The 13,147-nt window shown below is 51.2% G+C and overlaps 5 protein-coding genes across 5 annotated transcripts, besides 3 other annotated features; 3 read left to right on the plus strand and 2 right to left on the minus strand.

Annotated features, from left to right (window-relative positions):
- Positions 1–153: 153 nt before the first annotated feature.
- ACLA_031500 (dolichol phosphate-mannose biosynthesis regulatory protein) lies at positions 154–449 on the plus strand (the record flags this gene model as incomplete). The annotated part of the gene is made up of 2 exons (XM_001269842.1): positions 154–210; positions 267–449. 2 exons carry the CDS (start codon positions 154–156, stop codon positions 447–449), a joined length of 240 nt encoding a protein of 79 aa, XP_001269843.1.
- A 1,098-nt stretch (positions 450–1,547) lies between these two features.
- Positions 1,548–1,573: a microsatellite.
- A 493-nt stretch (positions 1,574–2,066) lies between these two features.
- ACLA_031510 (uncharacterized protein) lies at positions 2,067–5,438 on the plus strand (the record flags this gene model as incomplete). The annotated part of the gene is made up of 2 exons (XM_001269843.1): positions 2,067–2,257; positions 2,339–5,438. 2 exons carry the CDS (start codon positions 2,067–2,069, stop codon positions 5,436–5,438), a joined length of 3,291 nt encoding a protein of 1,096 aa, XP_001269844.1.
- Positions 5,439–5,879: 441 nt separating this feature from the next.
- On the minus strand, positions 5,880–6,620 carry ACLA_031520 (HD domain-containing protein; the record flags this gene model as incomplete). The annotated part of the gene is made up of 1 exon (XM_001269844.1): positions 5,880–6,620. One exon carries the CDS (start codon positions 6,618–6,620, stop codon positions 5,880–5,882), a length of 741 nt encoding a protein of 246 aa, XP_001269845.1.
- A 628-nt stretch (positions 6,621–7,248) lies between these two features.
- ACLA_031530 (uncharacterized protein) lies at positions 7,249–7,950 on the minus strand (the record flags this gene model as incomplete). The annotated part of the gene is made up of 3 exons (XM_001269845.1): positions 7,249–7,406; positions 7,467–7,751; positions 7,824–7,950. The coding sequence occupies 3 exons, from the start codon at positions 7,948–7,950 to the stop codon at positions 7,249–7,251; spliced, it is 570 nt and encodes a 189-aa protein (XP_001269846.1).
- Positions 7,951–8,079: 129 nt separating this feature from the next.
- Positions 8,080–8,117: a microsatellite.
- Positions 8,118–9,304: 1,187 nt separating this feature from the next.
- Positions 9,305–9,332: a microsatellite.
- A 166-nt stretch (positions 9,333–9,498) lies between these two features.
- Positions 9,499–12,874, plus strand: mph1 (3'-5' DNA helicase; the record flags this gene model as incomplete). Its single annotated transcript, XM_001269846.1, is given in 2 exon segments — positions 9,499–9,573; positions 9,590–12,874. The coding sequence occupies 2 exon segments, from the start codon at positions 9,499–9,501 to the stop codon at positions 12,872–12,874; spliced, it is 3,360 nt and encodes a 1,119-aa protein (XP_001269847.1).
- Positions 12,875–13,147: the final 273 nt, after the last annotated feature.

Below are 13,147 nucleotides of genomic sequence, written 5' to 3' on the forward strand. Positions count from 1 at the left end.
AAACACGCATTCGAGTTTCGAGTGTACACGTCTTCCGCGCCGTAGGGGAAAGCTCAGTTTGAATATTCATAATGGTGAGTCTCAATTAATACTGAACTACCGCTCTTTCACTAACATGCTTTGGTGCAGCTGGGTCAGCTCGTGGGATCCGCCATGCTCCTGGTCGCTACTGCGATCTTCCTCTACTATACGGCTTGGACTCTTCTCATGGTATTTATTTATGCTACTTCACAGGCGACTCAAGCAGGTTACTAACACTCCGATAGCCGTTCGTGGACACCGGACATCCTCTCCATGCTCTATTCCCTCCCCGCGTGTGGGCGATCCGCATTCCTGTTATCCTGACTCTACTGGGCTCGGCCGTGGTTGGTACATTTATTGGCATCGTGATGATCAACAGCAACAGGAAGAAGGCTGCCAAAGCTGCAGCGGCGAAGAAGAAGACTTGAGTTGCGCCACGGTATACCCCGGGAGATAAACAAGCAAGGTTTTGCCGAGGTCGTGCAAGGAGGCCATCCTTTACTTTCTGATATAAACCTGTACCAATATTAATCCATATTATTGACCGCTCTGGCGCAGCTGTAAAGATATCTTGTTTTCTCATGATGAGGTGAAACATGTGGAAGCGTGTCGATGACGACCCAAAAGGTCACTCGACAAGAGCTGAACAAGTCTATGGTACGAAGTCTCACGAGAAGAGGAACCGTCCAAGAGGCGACTATCCAGAATGACTAGAATGACGGCCATCATCAGTTCGATCTGACCGTCAGCGTCATACTTCGGTGGTCTCTTGACTGCTCACCAATGACAACCTGGGGCCTTACAGACGATGGCCATGTTGCAGTGGTTGACCCCGTGACAAAGTCGACCATGCACAGCTGATACTTGGCTGATAAATTAAGGATAATGAGTCAAGTACAGGGCAGCCCGCGCCTGGAGGACCGTGGAAACCTGGAATGCGCGATCCAAGTTTCAATGTACAGTAAGGACTAGTCGTTGATGATGACCGTGACCTGTCCATGTCCCGATGGAGCAACCTTGGACAAATCACGTGGTGCCTGCTGACCCCGTGTTTGAAACTCTCCAAAAGGCGCGTTGTTGTTTGCACTGTTTGGCCTACCCCTCATGCGGGATGGGGCTGGTAATTCTGTTACATTCATGCATACATACAGTACCTGGCTTTATGCAGTCTTTGCTATAATAGTGTATCAGAAATGATCTGTTATCTTGCAGTAGCTTCAAAGGAATCGCTATTGCATAGGCATACACATTCTTACCTGTCTATTATTCTCTGAATCCTGCAAAGAGTGTTGAGCTGCCGCCTAGAGCTGGCCAATGAACTGGGTATTAGGTATAACCGCCCTGGCACTATGTACTACGGAGTAAGTCAGAGTACCTAGTGATTGATGATAGCTGATAGGAGATAAGTAAACTTTGGTTTAGTTACGTATGGGACAGTCAGCCTACCATACTCCATACTGAGAGATGTCATCCATGCTCCTGACCTGAATGAAGTCCCCCCTCCCCCTCTCCTGCATAGCCCTCATTCCTTCTCTCTCTCCCTCTCCCTCTCTTTCGAACAACTATCTCGATCTTATTCTTGACACTGTGTTTTGGACCTGACATACGAACTTTCTGCTTGGAATACCTTGGATTACATCTCTGGTCCGGACGTCTTGGATGTACAATACGACATTTGGCATCCGAGTCACGCTGATCCCGCCTCTAAGCGTAGTATCTGAAGCAGCTCGTCGCGATATTACCCACTCGAGTGGGAAGTGAAATAACTGAACCAAATCATCCTCTTTTTAAATCATCAGGGTTTGAACCAACAGCCGATTTGTATGCTACGATAAGCCCTTCAGTCTGTCTTGACCTTTTGTGACTTATTCTGACCAGTGTATTGTTCATGCTATCAGGATCTACACTTCCCCCCTGAAGAGATCCCAACCTTCACGATCATCCTCATCGGTTGAATTGTCCGTTCTCAGACCTCACCAAAGGTCCTGAGAGCGGTTCTCTTCGCTGAAACTTCCATTGCCTCTGTGAGGCACTCTTCCAGTTGAATGCCCCCGGCAGCCTCCGACGACTTCTTCCGTCAGCAGAACCGGGCCTCAGGCGATCAAAGCCCCTACCCGCAGGACTTCATTCAGCCAAGTCAAGAGAATAATGATAGCGGAGGAAAAACGAAGAAAAAAGGTAAAAAGGGAAAGGATAAAGCCGCCAAAGCGCTGTCAAAGTCACCGCCCGAAGACCTGTAAGGATTACTCGAACTATTTCCTGCTGGGGTTTATACAATCCGTTGGATTTTGACTGACTGTGTGTCTTCTTGATTGAGCAGGCTAGCAGCTTCTCCCCCCCTGCAGGCTGAATCTTCTCCATATTCGGGTCATCCTCTGGTTCCTACCAGCAATCAGATCCTATCGCCTGTGTTGAACGCACTCGAGTCTCTAACGGATACCACAGACCATGACCTTGCCATCCGTACAGATACTTGGGCCAAATCAATTCCCTTCGGGAAGAGTCCCCCGAATGATATCGTTCCCGGAGAACTCCCTGGCGGATCTCCTCTCAGCTTTCCCACCCCCTCAGACAAAGGCGGCTTTAGTCAACCATCCTCCAGCTCTCCTCCTCCACGAAGGAGACCTTTGAGCTACGGGAATGGATATCTGAGCAGCAATCTTGCCAGTGGGCAATCCGCAGACAGACAGAAGACTCACTCTTTAAGCGCTCCGTACGACAACCAGATACCCCTACCTCATTTGCCGCAACCTCATTTCTATGGAGCACCAGATATCGACATTCCTCTCTTTCCAGGCTCAAACCGAGCACCGGGAGAAGAAAGCTACTCATTCTGTGGTTTCGATACCATCTCCGGCCCGTTGTTCAAGTCCTCCAGGATGGGGGCCACCGTCTTGCTTGTGGGCAGCGATGGGGTTCTGGAAGTCCTCGCCATCGAAGACCGGAAGTCTCGCCTTGTGGGAGAGCTTAGCGGCCTCAAAGGCCGAGTGATAGATGCAAAGATAGTAAATTGTATCTCAGCGGATGACCCTTATACAGGATCTCGACCACACATCGCCGTCATAATTCACGGACCATGCGCACCTAGTGAAGAAGAGGGGCGTACGTCTTCTACAGCATCAGAAACGAATGAAGTTCCTCCCAGCCACGCTGGAAGGCGGTCGTCAATTGGAAGGCGGCCAAATGAGGCGAAATTGTTCCAAACGAGGACGGAGGTATACTCACTCAGAAGCGGAGAACAGGTTGCAACTCTCTTCGCTACGAGACCGGCACCGTGTTTCGAAAATATCCCCGGATTGCCTGCTGTGGCCCCATCTCCGTCTGGCAATCTGAAATTGTATGTCAGCGGAAGTCATATTGTGTTGGCCTCCGGGATCAGCGGCGAGGTTTTCATATATGGATTGAACCATTTCTCGCCATCCTGCGGGTATCAGTGCATGGGTAAAACCTGGACGAGCATACAAACTAGAGAAGCTCGGCGATACTCAACGTCTTCGAGCTCAACCGATCCGGATGCTTCTCGAAATGATTCTCCAAATGGATCAGCCAATTCAGATACTCCAATCCTTGCACTCAAGGGCAGATGGCTAGCGATAGTCCCACCGTCTTCGACTTATAGACCCTCAATACGTGGGACTGTACCGGCTTCCTTGATCCAAGGCAAGGTCTTTGGGCTTGAGACGCGTAGCCCTCCGGGTAAGCCGGCAGTGACCTCTGCTACAGATGTTGGTGAAGGCGAAAGCCTTTTCGACAAAGTTGCCCGCGGAGTCACGCAAGAACTTGTCCGAGGTGCACGCTGGATGGGGGACCAAGGACTCCAAGCATGGAACAACTATTGGAACAAAGACCAGGCTCAGAATATGTCTAATCGCCGGTCACCGAACCTGATGGACCTCCCACCGCAGGGATACGGTATCTTTCCCCCGACTCATGCCCAGGAAACTCAACTCACATCTCCTTCCGAGCCCGATATTGTCTCGGTACTGGATCTGAGAAAGCTGGAAGACGGGAGTGAGACCAAGAGTGTCATGCTTAACCCACTTGCCACCTTCCAGGTCCCCAATGGGTGTAGCTTCCTGTCATTCTCTCCAAATGGTCTAGTGCTGCTCACCGCGAGCAAGAAGGGTGATGTGCAGTACGTCTGGGACTTGATGCAAGCTCGGTACTGTCGAGCAGGATCTTTTCTAGCAGAGAATTCCACAGTGCCTTCTGCGAACGTGCGACAGATTGCGCGTTTCGCGCGCCTTACCACGTCGTTTATTGTTGATGTAATCTGGTTTCCTCCATCCGGTGACCGCCTGGCAGTGGTCACACGCAAAGGCACTGTACACGTCTTCGATCTTCCCCGCAGTGCTTTCCAATGGCCACCGTTCCGTCGAGCTCATCCTCCGCCTAGCAAGGCCCAATCTAGCGCTTCGCCAGTGGGTGAAACCACGGACAAAGCGGGCGCCACGAATCCTCTCTCTGCGGCATTCAAGCTTGTGGGGGGTAAGACCCAGCCTATTCTGGCTGCTGTCAGAGGCCGTGCTCCGTCGGCCACTTCTGCGTTTCCAGCTGTTAGCGCATTTGCAATTCCGTCTGCGGCTGGCGTTCGAGGTGGTAAGGTTGTCGCTGCTGGTCTCAGTAAGTCGATGGGTGCAGCAACTGGGACAGTCAATACTCTTCGCCATGCAGGTGAGAATCGGCTGCATCTCTCTGGCCTTGCGCGTGACCCTGCCGCATCTCGAGTTGTGTGGATCTCGAATAAAGGGCAGCCTTTCTTGGGACTGGTGGACAACGGGTTCTTCCGGCTGTATCGGATTAAGAGATCGTTATCTGCTCACAAGGGCCGTCAATGGCAGTCGGTTGTTGGAAGCAAAGAAATTGAATATAAATTACCCGCGAATTTGCAGACTTCGTGTGGCCCTTTGCCGGTTGGGGCCTTTAGCCAGGAATCTAATGTTTCTGCCGTCTTGACTCTGCCCTCGTCAAACCTGAGACCTTCCACAACGTCGAAGGTTGCCAACCAGCCGCTGTCTCAAGCCGAAATTGAGACGAACGCACCATATCAGCCTTTCCATACCGATCATCGAGTCAATCTTTTCGTTCACTCGAACGAGAACGAGCTGAATGACCCGTTGTCAAGCTCAAGTGGACAGTGGATCTTTGGAGACAGCTTTTCACTGTCGAAGCTTCATGTGCGACCATTCAGCGCCGGTGGCGGCGAGGATGATAGCGATGTGGTACATGAGCAACACGACAGCTTCGGCGACGAGATGGAGAATCTCATCAGTCTGGGCAACAGCACAGGGAACGTTGGCGAGGTTCTTATTACCACTCGCAGGAAGAAAAAGCATTCTTCAGCGTTCTCCGCGGCTCCTGATGGCTTTTTTGAAGACGATTGCGAGGTGTTGGACTTTGCCAGAGACAGAGTCTGAGATGCAACACTGCCCATTTGACCTGCTCCCATCTTGGAATATTTCAGAAACGGACAATTAACATAATTCTAGACATTGATTTTTGGTTTCAGGCGTTGGTTCCCGGATTTTTCTTCCCATGCTCATTATATTGAAATTTATACACTGTACTCGACCGCATGGGGTCGCTTTGCAGTATCAGGGCCACTGGAGTTTGTTACAAGGTGGATTCTTCTTCTTGGGTTGAATTTTGAAGTCTGATCAGATCAACATCCATCGCACGGTGGTCTTCCTCAGAGTTTGGTTTTGGTTTTTGTGATTTTTCTGTACGCCAGATCTCGCTACTACTACTACTACATATTACATACCCCAACCCTGTACGGAGAATTAGATAGAACAGATTCCGCAGTTGGAGAAATGGATTGCTTTTGGGGCAAGGAAGCGCCTGAGAGTATTGGATAATCATTCTAGAGTCCCCTTTGCTATTTCCATTTCCTCCTCCCACCACTTTCGAAACTCCACGAGCCGCTGGGTGCGCACCCGAGCCATCTCCCTCCCCGTCTGCGTCTTCATCATCCCCTCCAACCGCTCCAACTTCTCCCCAAAGTGCTGGATCGCATTATCCATCTCCCACTGACCCCCTGGCCCGACCATCTTCTTCCCCTGCGCCCCCAGAAACGTAAAGCAGCGCCCGATCCCCACCGCCCCCAGCGCATCCAACCGGTCCGCATCCTGCACAATCGCCAGCTCCACAACCCCCTCCTCCTCAATCAACCGGCGCACCCGCTCCGGGTCCGCGGCCTCCTTCGTATACGACACATGCGTCACGATGGTCTGCACCTTCGCCGCCAGATCCGCATCCGCCCCGTGCGCCAGCAGCGCCTCCTGCACCATCCGCGCGGGATCGATCGCGGCGGTGCCTGCGCCGGCACCTTCCGCCGACGCGGCCGCCACCTGCGTGAGATACTTCCGGTCCCCGATGTCGTGTAGTAGGGCGGCGAGCGAGACGAGCGTCGCGTCGTAGGGTGTGGATGGGTGCAGGGCTTGTTCGGCGGCGAGGATTGTGCGGGCCAGCGCGACGACGCGGTGGACGTGTGCTGGGTTGTGGGAGGGATCGTGGGCGGACATGCAGGAGGTCACGAAGGTGGCCATGGAGGTGAAGAGGGATTGAACGTGGGGTGGGGGTTGGTGTTGGGGGGGCATTTTGGGAGAGGGTGTTGTTGGAGTGGGTTGGTAGGTTTGGATGGGGTTGATTGAGGGGGTATGCTGTTTTCTGAGGGTGTATGAGTGATTGGGTTTATTCGGTTGAACTGGGATAGATAGTATGGTACTGATGAAGCTGACGATGTAACTATTTGCGTAGTTTAGATGCCGTGTCAGTCAGACGCGATGTGATGCGGGGAAGTGGCGGGCGGAGCGGACGAGCCAGGATGGATCTATGATCTCCACCATAGTGATAAGTGAGCAGCAAGTCAACCAGACAGCAACACTGTCGAGTGATTGACATGGCAATGTCGATCAGCTCTTCTACGTCAGCTAATCATACTCTAGCAAGAAAAAAAACACAAAAGAAGACAAATTTATCCGAAGAGAAAAACGCAAATTGGTATTAGAAACTCAAAAGGCAGCTAGCCCACGGCTGAGCACCATACAATCAAATATCATCACAGAAGAAGGGAAAATGCACACAGCATATTAAGTAAGAGGAGGCAACCGTGACCATCCTATTATTACTTCGACGAAGAGGGAAAACTCCCGCCGTCTCAGAAACCGAACCCAATCCCTATTAACTCCCGTCGCAAGTTTCGTTACGCGTTGGGATTTGCTCCGTCTACAGTGCCCACGCGGCGAGAACGAAGCCAAAGAGACCGGCGGCCGAGACGCCCAGCTGTAGCTGGCTGATGGGAGCAGCGTTGGCGGTCGAGCTGGCGGAAGAGCCGCTGCGGGTACCGCTGCTAGAAGAGCCAGAGGTCTTGGAGGAGTCGGAGCCTGTATGTCTCAGTTAGTGTACCATGAAGCGATACATCTGGCGTTGAGGGAATAGCCTACCAGACGAGCCGGTCTCCTTGCTGCTGCCAGCAGAGTCACTGTTGGTGGCAGTCGCGTCCTTGGAGCCGGAGCCAGTGGCGCTGGAACCGCCCAGGGTGGCAGTCGCAGGGAAGAAGTGGCTGCTGTAGCAGCTGCTCTGGCACGCAGCATACTTGTCGGTGTCACTAGGGGAACCAGAGCCCTGGGGGCAGGCAGCAACACAGCTGACAGTGTCGTTGGCCTGCTGGTCGCTGGGGCAGGGGACTTTGTAGCATCCAGCACGGCAGCAAACGTCATCAGCGTTGCCTATGGTTGTCACATTGGTAAGTATTGATCCCTAATAATAAGCGGATGCATGCAAAGACGAGGGACACAAACATTTGGCTGCGCACGAAGCCTCGGGCGACAGAGTAGCGGTAGCCGTAGCTGTGGAAGTGGTCGTGGTGGACTGGGCAGTAGCCAGGACCAGAAGGGAGGAAACGGCGAGAACACTGTTGAACTTCATTTTGGCAGGCTGGAACTGAACTAATTCAGAAGCGACAGACGTGAGGATTACTAAAGAAACGAGCTGAAGTAAAGGAGGATCGTTGCGAGAAACGAGAGACTGGTGGATGAAGACAGGGACGAAGAAGGAAGAGAGAGAGAGAGAGAGAAAGAAGAGAAAGAGAAAGAAAAGCAGCTGGGGGAAATGGTGTGAAGTAAATAGAGCAGAATCAAGGAAGCGATCGATATTACCCTCAGGCAAGAATAATAACAAAAATAATAAATAAATAATAGTAAATAAATACATCAAAGTATAATAAACCGCAACGAATCATAACGATGGCCCCAGTCACTCAAGCGAGGATCGAATTGTCGTTGCGCCTTTTTCATTAGCCGGGTTTCACTGTTGCAAAAGTGCCATGATTTTTGGGCGTATCCAAAGACTTTATCCATAGCACAGGCACAGCATAGCATCGTGGGAAGACCCAATCTGCCGACCTATCTACTTTCTACGAGATAAGTACAGTTTCATTATGGTCTTGCGAGAAGATAGAGAGTGATGAGCAGCAGGGAAGCAAGCAGAACCCTCTCGTGAAGTCGTCTACACTGTAGGGAGAGGCAACTGAGGAAAACGAGCGCCACCAGTTGCTATTCTTGAAGCAAGCCACCTGAGGTTGAGTTGGCTGACACAGTGACACTGATAGACACTCAGACAGACACAGGCAACCATGATGGATCACCACGATAAAAAACCAACCTCGGTGGAAGACCAACATTCTGTGTAACTGTCTTCGTCCAGTTAGTTTGGAGGCGACCCTTGCCTATCCGTACTCTCTTGGATAACGAGAGACGAAGGAAACCAGAGACATCCAGATCGGTCATAAAAGTCAGAACAACTTAGTGAAGATTGTGGATAGTGGTGGAAGGCAAAAGTGGATGCCGATAAATCTGGGGTCGGAATTCAAAGCGCAGAAATCTCAGGCAAAAACTGCCAAAAATAACTAAAAATATAGTCTAGTTCAGGTATCAGCGGGCGCGGACCAGGTTTCATTGGACCTCTTAAAAGCCTGTGCAACTGTGATCTCTCATCCTGTGTGGAAATGAGGCTGTGGCTCTGAAACAACAATAACGGGTCCGTCAAGGAGGCACTCCTGCAAAGCTTCATGGTGACAGCAACACACTCCTGCAATGTAGTGCCTATGGGACCACCAAGCAACATCTAGATATCTCGAATCTTCTGCGTTGAGTCAAGCATACTGTAATGATCGTATGTTCCAAGTGGAGCTGCTAAAATGGTCTCCGTCTCTTCTCTCGTCAGCGAGAAGCGAAAAGGAACGTGCGCCGCCACTGATTCACTTAAGAGTTAAGACCAGGAGTTGGAGACTTGGAGACTTGGAGACTGGAGTAGTCAGTAGATAACTCCATATGAAGCAAACAGAACAAATATCAATTAGAGGCACGTGATGTCGCGATACCGCGTCACGTCTGTAGGGCTTCACATAACAATAATAAGCCAGCTTGGAGTATTGGATAGTCCCGGGTTGTTTTATGGATAAACAGAGACCACGACATGTCCGATTCTGACAATGGTTCCGCCGACTCTTTTGACGACGAAATTGATGACTTTGTTGTTACAACGCCCAGGGTGAACGCTCGTCCAGCAAAGCGCCGGCGCTTGGATGCTGGCGACTCGGAAGGCAAGCTATGATAAGAACATCGTCACCAGAAGACTCGAATCTGACTCTGTGAATGCATTAGGATCTGATAGTTTTATTGACCGAGACGAAGAAGATGAATTGCCTTCCCCCGACCATGCGTTATTTGAGGGAATCGACTTCGAAAATGTCGAAAAGACCTCTAGGTACAAGGTCTTCGTTCCAAAGCATAGTAATTACCAGGAGAATATTTTTGTCACACAGTTGACCCAACCCCCATCGCCACCTGAAATGATCCGAGGGCCCAGATGGAAGAAACCCGATCCTGAACCTCCTACTCCCAAGCCTCCAGCAACCATGACTATACCAGCGAGTCGCGCAGACCAGTACCGTGATGACGAGAAAGAGATAGAGGCTGCAATCGCAGCATCGCTGCGCTCGTTCGAAGAGGAGAATTGCGGACCTACATCCGCAATGGTGGACAAAAGTTCGGCAACAAGAACTGCCGCAGTACCCTCGAATGCGCAGAAACAGCATGTCGCAGACGTGCCATTCGATGTGGATGACATACCGGATGATGCTTTTGATTCCGACCTTTCGCTTTCACCACCCAGATCCAACTCTCAAGCAGCACTAAGGGGCCCAGTACAATCGCAATTCAGTACCAACCGCCCATTGGGCTTACGTCAATCCACATTATTTGGTATGACTGCGCGTGCCTCGGAAGCTTCTATTCCAAGGGGTGAGCAGGTCTTCTCTCCACCGGACAAGAATGAAGCTCCAACACACCACAAACTCGACGAGGAGGCTTTAAATACCTGGATCTACCCAACCAACCTGGGGAAGACGAGAGACTATCAGTTCAACATTACTCAACGAGGTCTATTCCATAACCTGCTAGTCGCACTACCGACTGGCTTGGGAAAGACCTTCATTGCAGCGACTATCATGCTAAACTGGTATCGGTGGACTAAGAGCTCCCAGATTATCTTCGTAGCGCCAACCAAACCTCTGGTTTCTCAACAGATCTCTGCATGCTTCGGGATCGCCGGTATCCCCCGATCCCAAACAACGATGCTCACGGGCGAAGCCGCGCCAGGCATCCGCGCGGAGGAATGGAAGGCCAAGCGTGTCTTCTTCATGACTCCTCAAACCCTGATTAATGATCTCAAATCTGGGATAGCTGATCCCAAGCGAATCGTCCTGCTGGTGGTGGACGAAGCGCACCGTGCCACCGGTGGTTATGCATATGTGGAAGTCGTGAAATTTATCAAGAGATACAACAAGAGCTTTCGGGTTCTCGCGCTTACCGCAACGCCCGGCTCAACCGTGGAGTCAGTACAAGCTGTCATCGACGGGCTGGATATCGCCAAGGTTGAGATACGCACTGAGCAGTCGCTCGACATCCGTGAATACGTTCATGCTCGAAACACCGACGTACAGACATTTCAAAATTCCGATGAAATGGTATTGTGCATGGACTTGTTCTCTCGTACATTACAGCCTCTTGTCGACCAGCTTTGCAGTCTTAATGCTTATTGGGGGAAAGATCCTATGGCGCTTACCCCATTTGGTCTCACCAAAGCCCGGCAGCAATGGATGCTCTCTGACGCGGGCAGAAATGCAAATTATGGGTTGAAGGGAAAGGTGAACGCGATCTTCACCGTCCTTGCAAGTCTCGCGCACGCTATCGATCTCCTCAAGTACCACGGCATCACTCCCTTCTACCGGCATCTCGTGCATTTCCGGTCCAACACTGACGGGCAAAAAGGAGGAAAGTATCAACGCCAGATTGTTCAAGACGAAAGCTTCAAGAAGCTCATGAACCATCTTCAGCCCTGGACCAAAAATCCAGAATTCATTGGTCATCCCAAGTTGGAATACCTGAAACAGGTTGTCCTGAATCACTTCATGGATGCTGGCGAAGGCTCGGGCGCGGATGGGAACCACACTCGATCGGCAACACGCATCATGGTCTTCGCACATTTTCGTGACAGTGCCGAAGAAATAGTCAGAGTTCTAAAACGTTATGAACCCTTGATTCGACCCCACGTCTTCGTGGGCCAGAGTAGCGCGAAGGGTTCAGAGGGAATGGATCAAAAAACACAATTGAGCATCGTGCAGAAGTTCAAGAAAGGGGACTACAACACAATCGTCGCAACATCAATTGGTGAAGAAGGCCTTGACATCGGTGAGGTGGATCTCATTGTCTGTTACGATTCTTCGGCGTCTCCAATTCGAATGCTTCAGCGCATGGGTCGTACGGGCCGTAAAAGGGCGGGTAACATAGTCCTACTTCTGATGCAGGGCAAAGAAGAGGAGTCTTATATCAGGGCCAAGGACAACTACGAAAAAATGCAAGAAATGATTGCCAGCGGGACCCGATTCGCCTTCCACGACGATACTTCTCCTCGCATCTTGCCTCCAGGGATTCGGCCTACGGCTGATAAAAAGCAAATCGATATTCCGGTAGAGAACACACAGGCGGACTTGCCGGAGCCAAAAAGGCGAGCGCGGCCCCCCAAAAGACCTCCAAAGAAGTTCCACATGCCCGACGATGTCGAAACTGGCTTTTCCAAAGCGTCGAGTCTCACAGGGAACAAAGGGGCGAAGAAGACAGACAAACAAACTACTATCCGTAAACCGACCCCTGAACCTGTTGCGATCCCTGCTCTGGAAGAGGTCCTTCTGACTCCAAGCCAGCAGAATGATCTCGAGCGCCGCTACTGTCATATCGGAGGCACGAGTCCACAGTTCATCCGTAACCCCCGTGTTGACGCCTATCCTCGCCTACAGTCTGTTCCAAGACCTACCAGAGCTGTTAAGCATGGGGCCCTCACCAGCCGCATGATCGGAACCCTACAGAAAATGCATCAGGTGGGCGCTGACTGTGAAAGCCGCTACAAGGATATTTTGGCTTTGGAGTCAAGCAAGCGGCCGGAGGACTCAGTGCTCGTCCAGGAATCTGCTCGCCCTAGGCAGAATAAGAAACTATCCGTAGGCGTATCTCGACCCTCGAAAGCACAGCCTCCTCAAACACAATCCACTCTCGCACCGATTCGTGAGGGTCTCGTTGATGATGGCATCTTGGAACCAACGGTTCCCAACGAGCTGGCATCCCTGCTGGGACATCAGAACCCCAAACCATTCTACTCATCGCAAATAAGTCAAGACGATCTTGAATCGGACTTTGATCTCCCCGATTTCGACACACTTATCAATCGCAATGCAGAGCGTACCACTCCTCGCAAACGGAATAGGTTCGTTCTTGGTGATGACAGCGATGAATGATTTGGGCTGGCACGACTGTACACAATTTTAGCTGTTCTGGAAATAACACTTTTGGGAAGTAGGAGATAGTTTTTTAGATGTATACCCCGATACCCTCACTTGGAATAGAACATCATTCTGATTGTTGTCCTTCCCAAATGCACAAGAGCAATGGCGAGCTGTAGGGTAGAGTTGCCATGTTTCTGGGCCGGTGGTAATTGCCACATCCGAGTTACTCCGCGCACGCAGCTCAAGCGGGCCAACTTGGAGATCCAGCGTCACAACAGTCGAGCT

This window comes from Aspergillus clavatus, genomic scaffold (assembly GCF_000002715.2).
Source record: "Aspergillus clavatus NRRL 1 1099423829805 genomic scaffold, whole genome shotgun sequence".
NCBI classification, from domain to species: Eukaryota; Fungi; Ascomycota; class Eurotiomycetes; order Eurotiales; family Aspergillaceae; genus Aspergillus; species Aspergillus clavatus.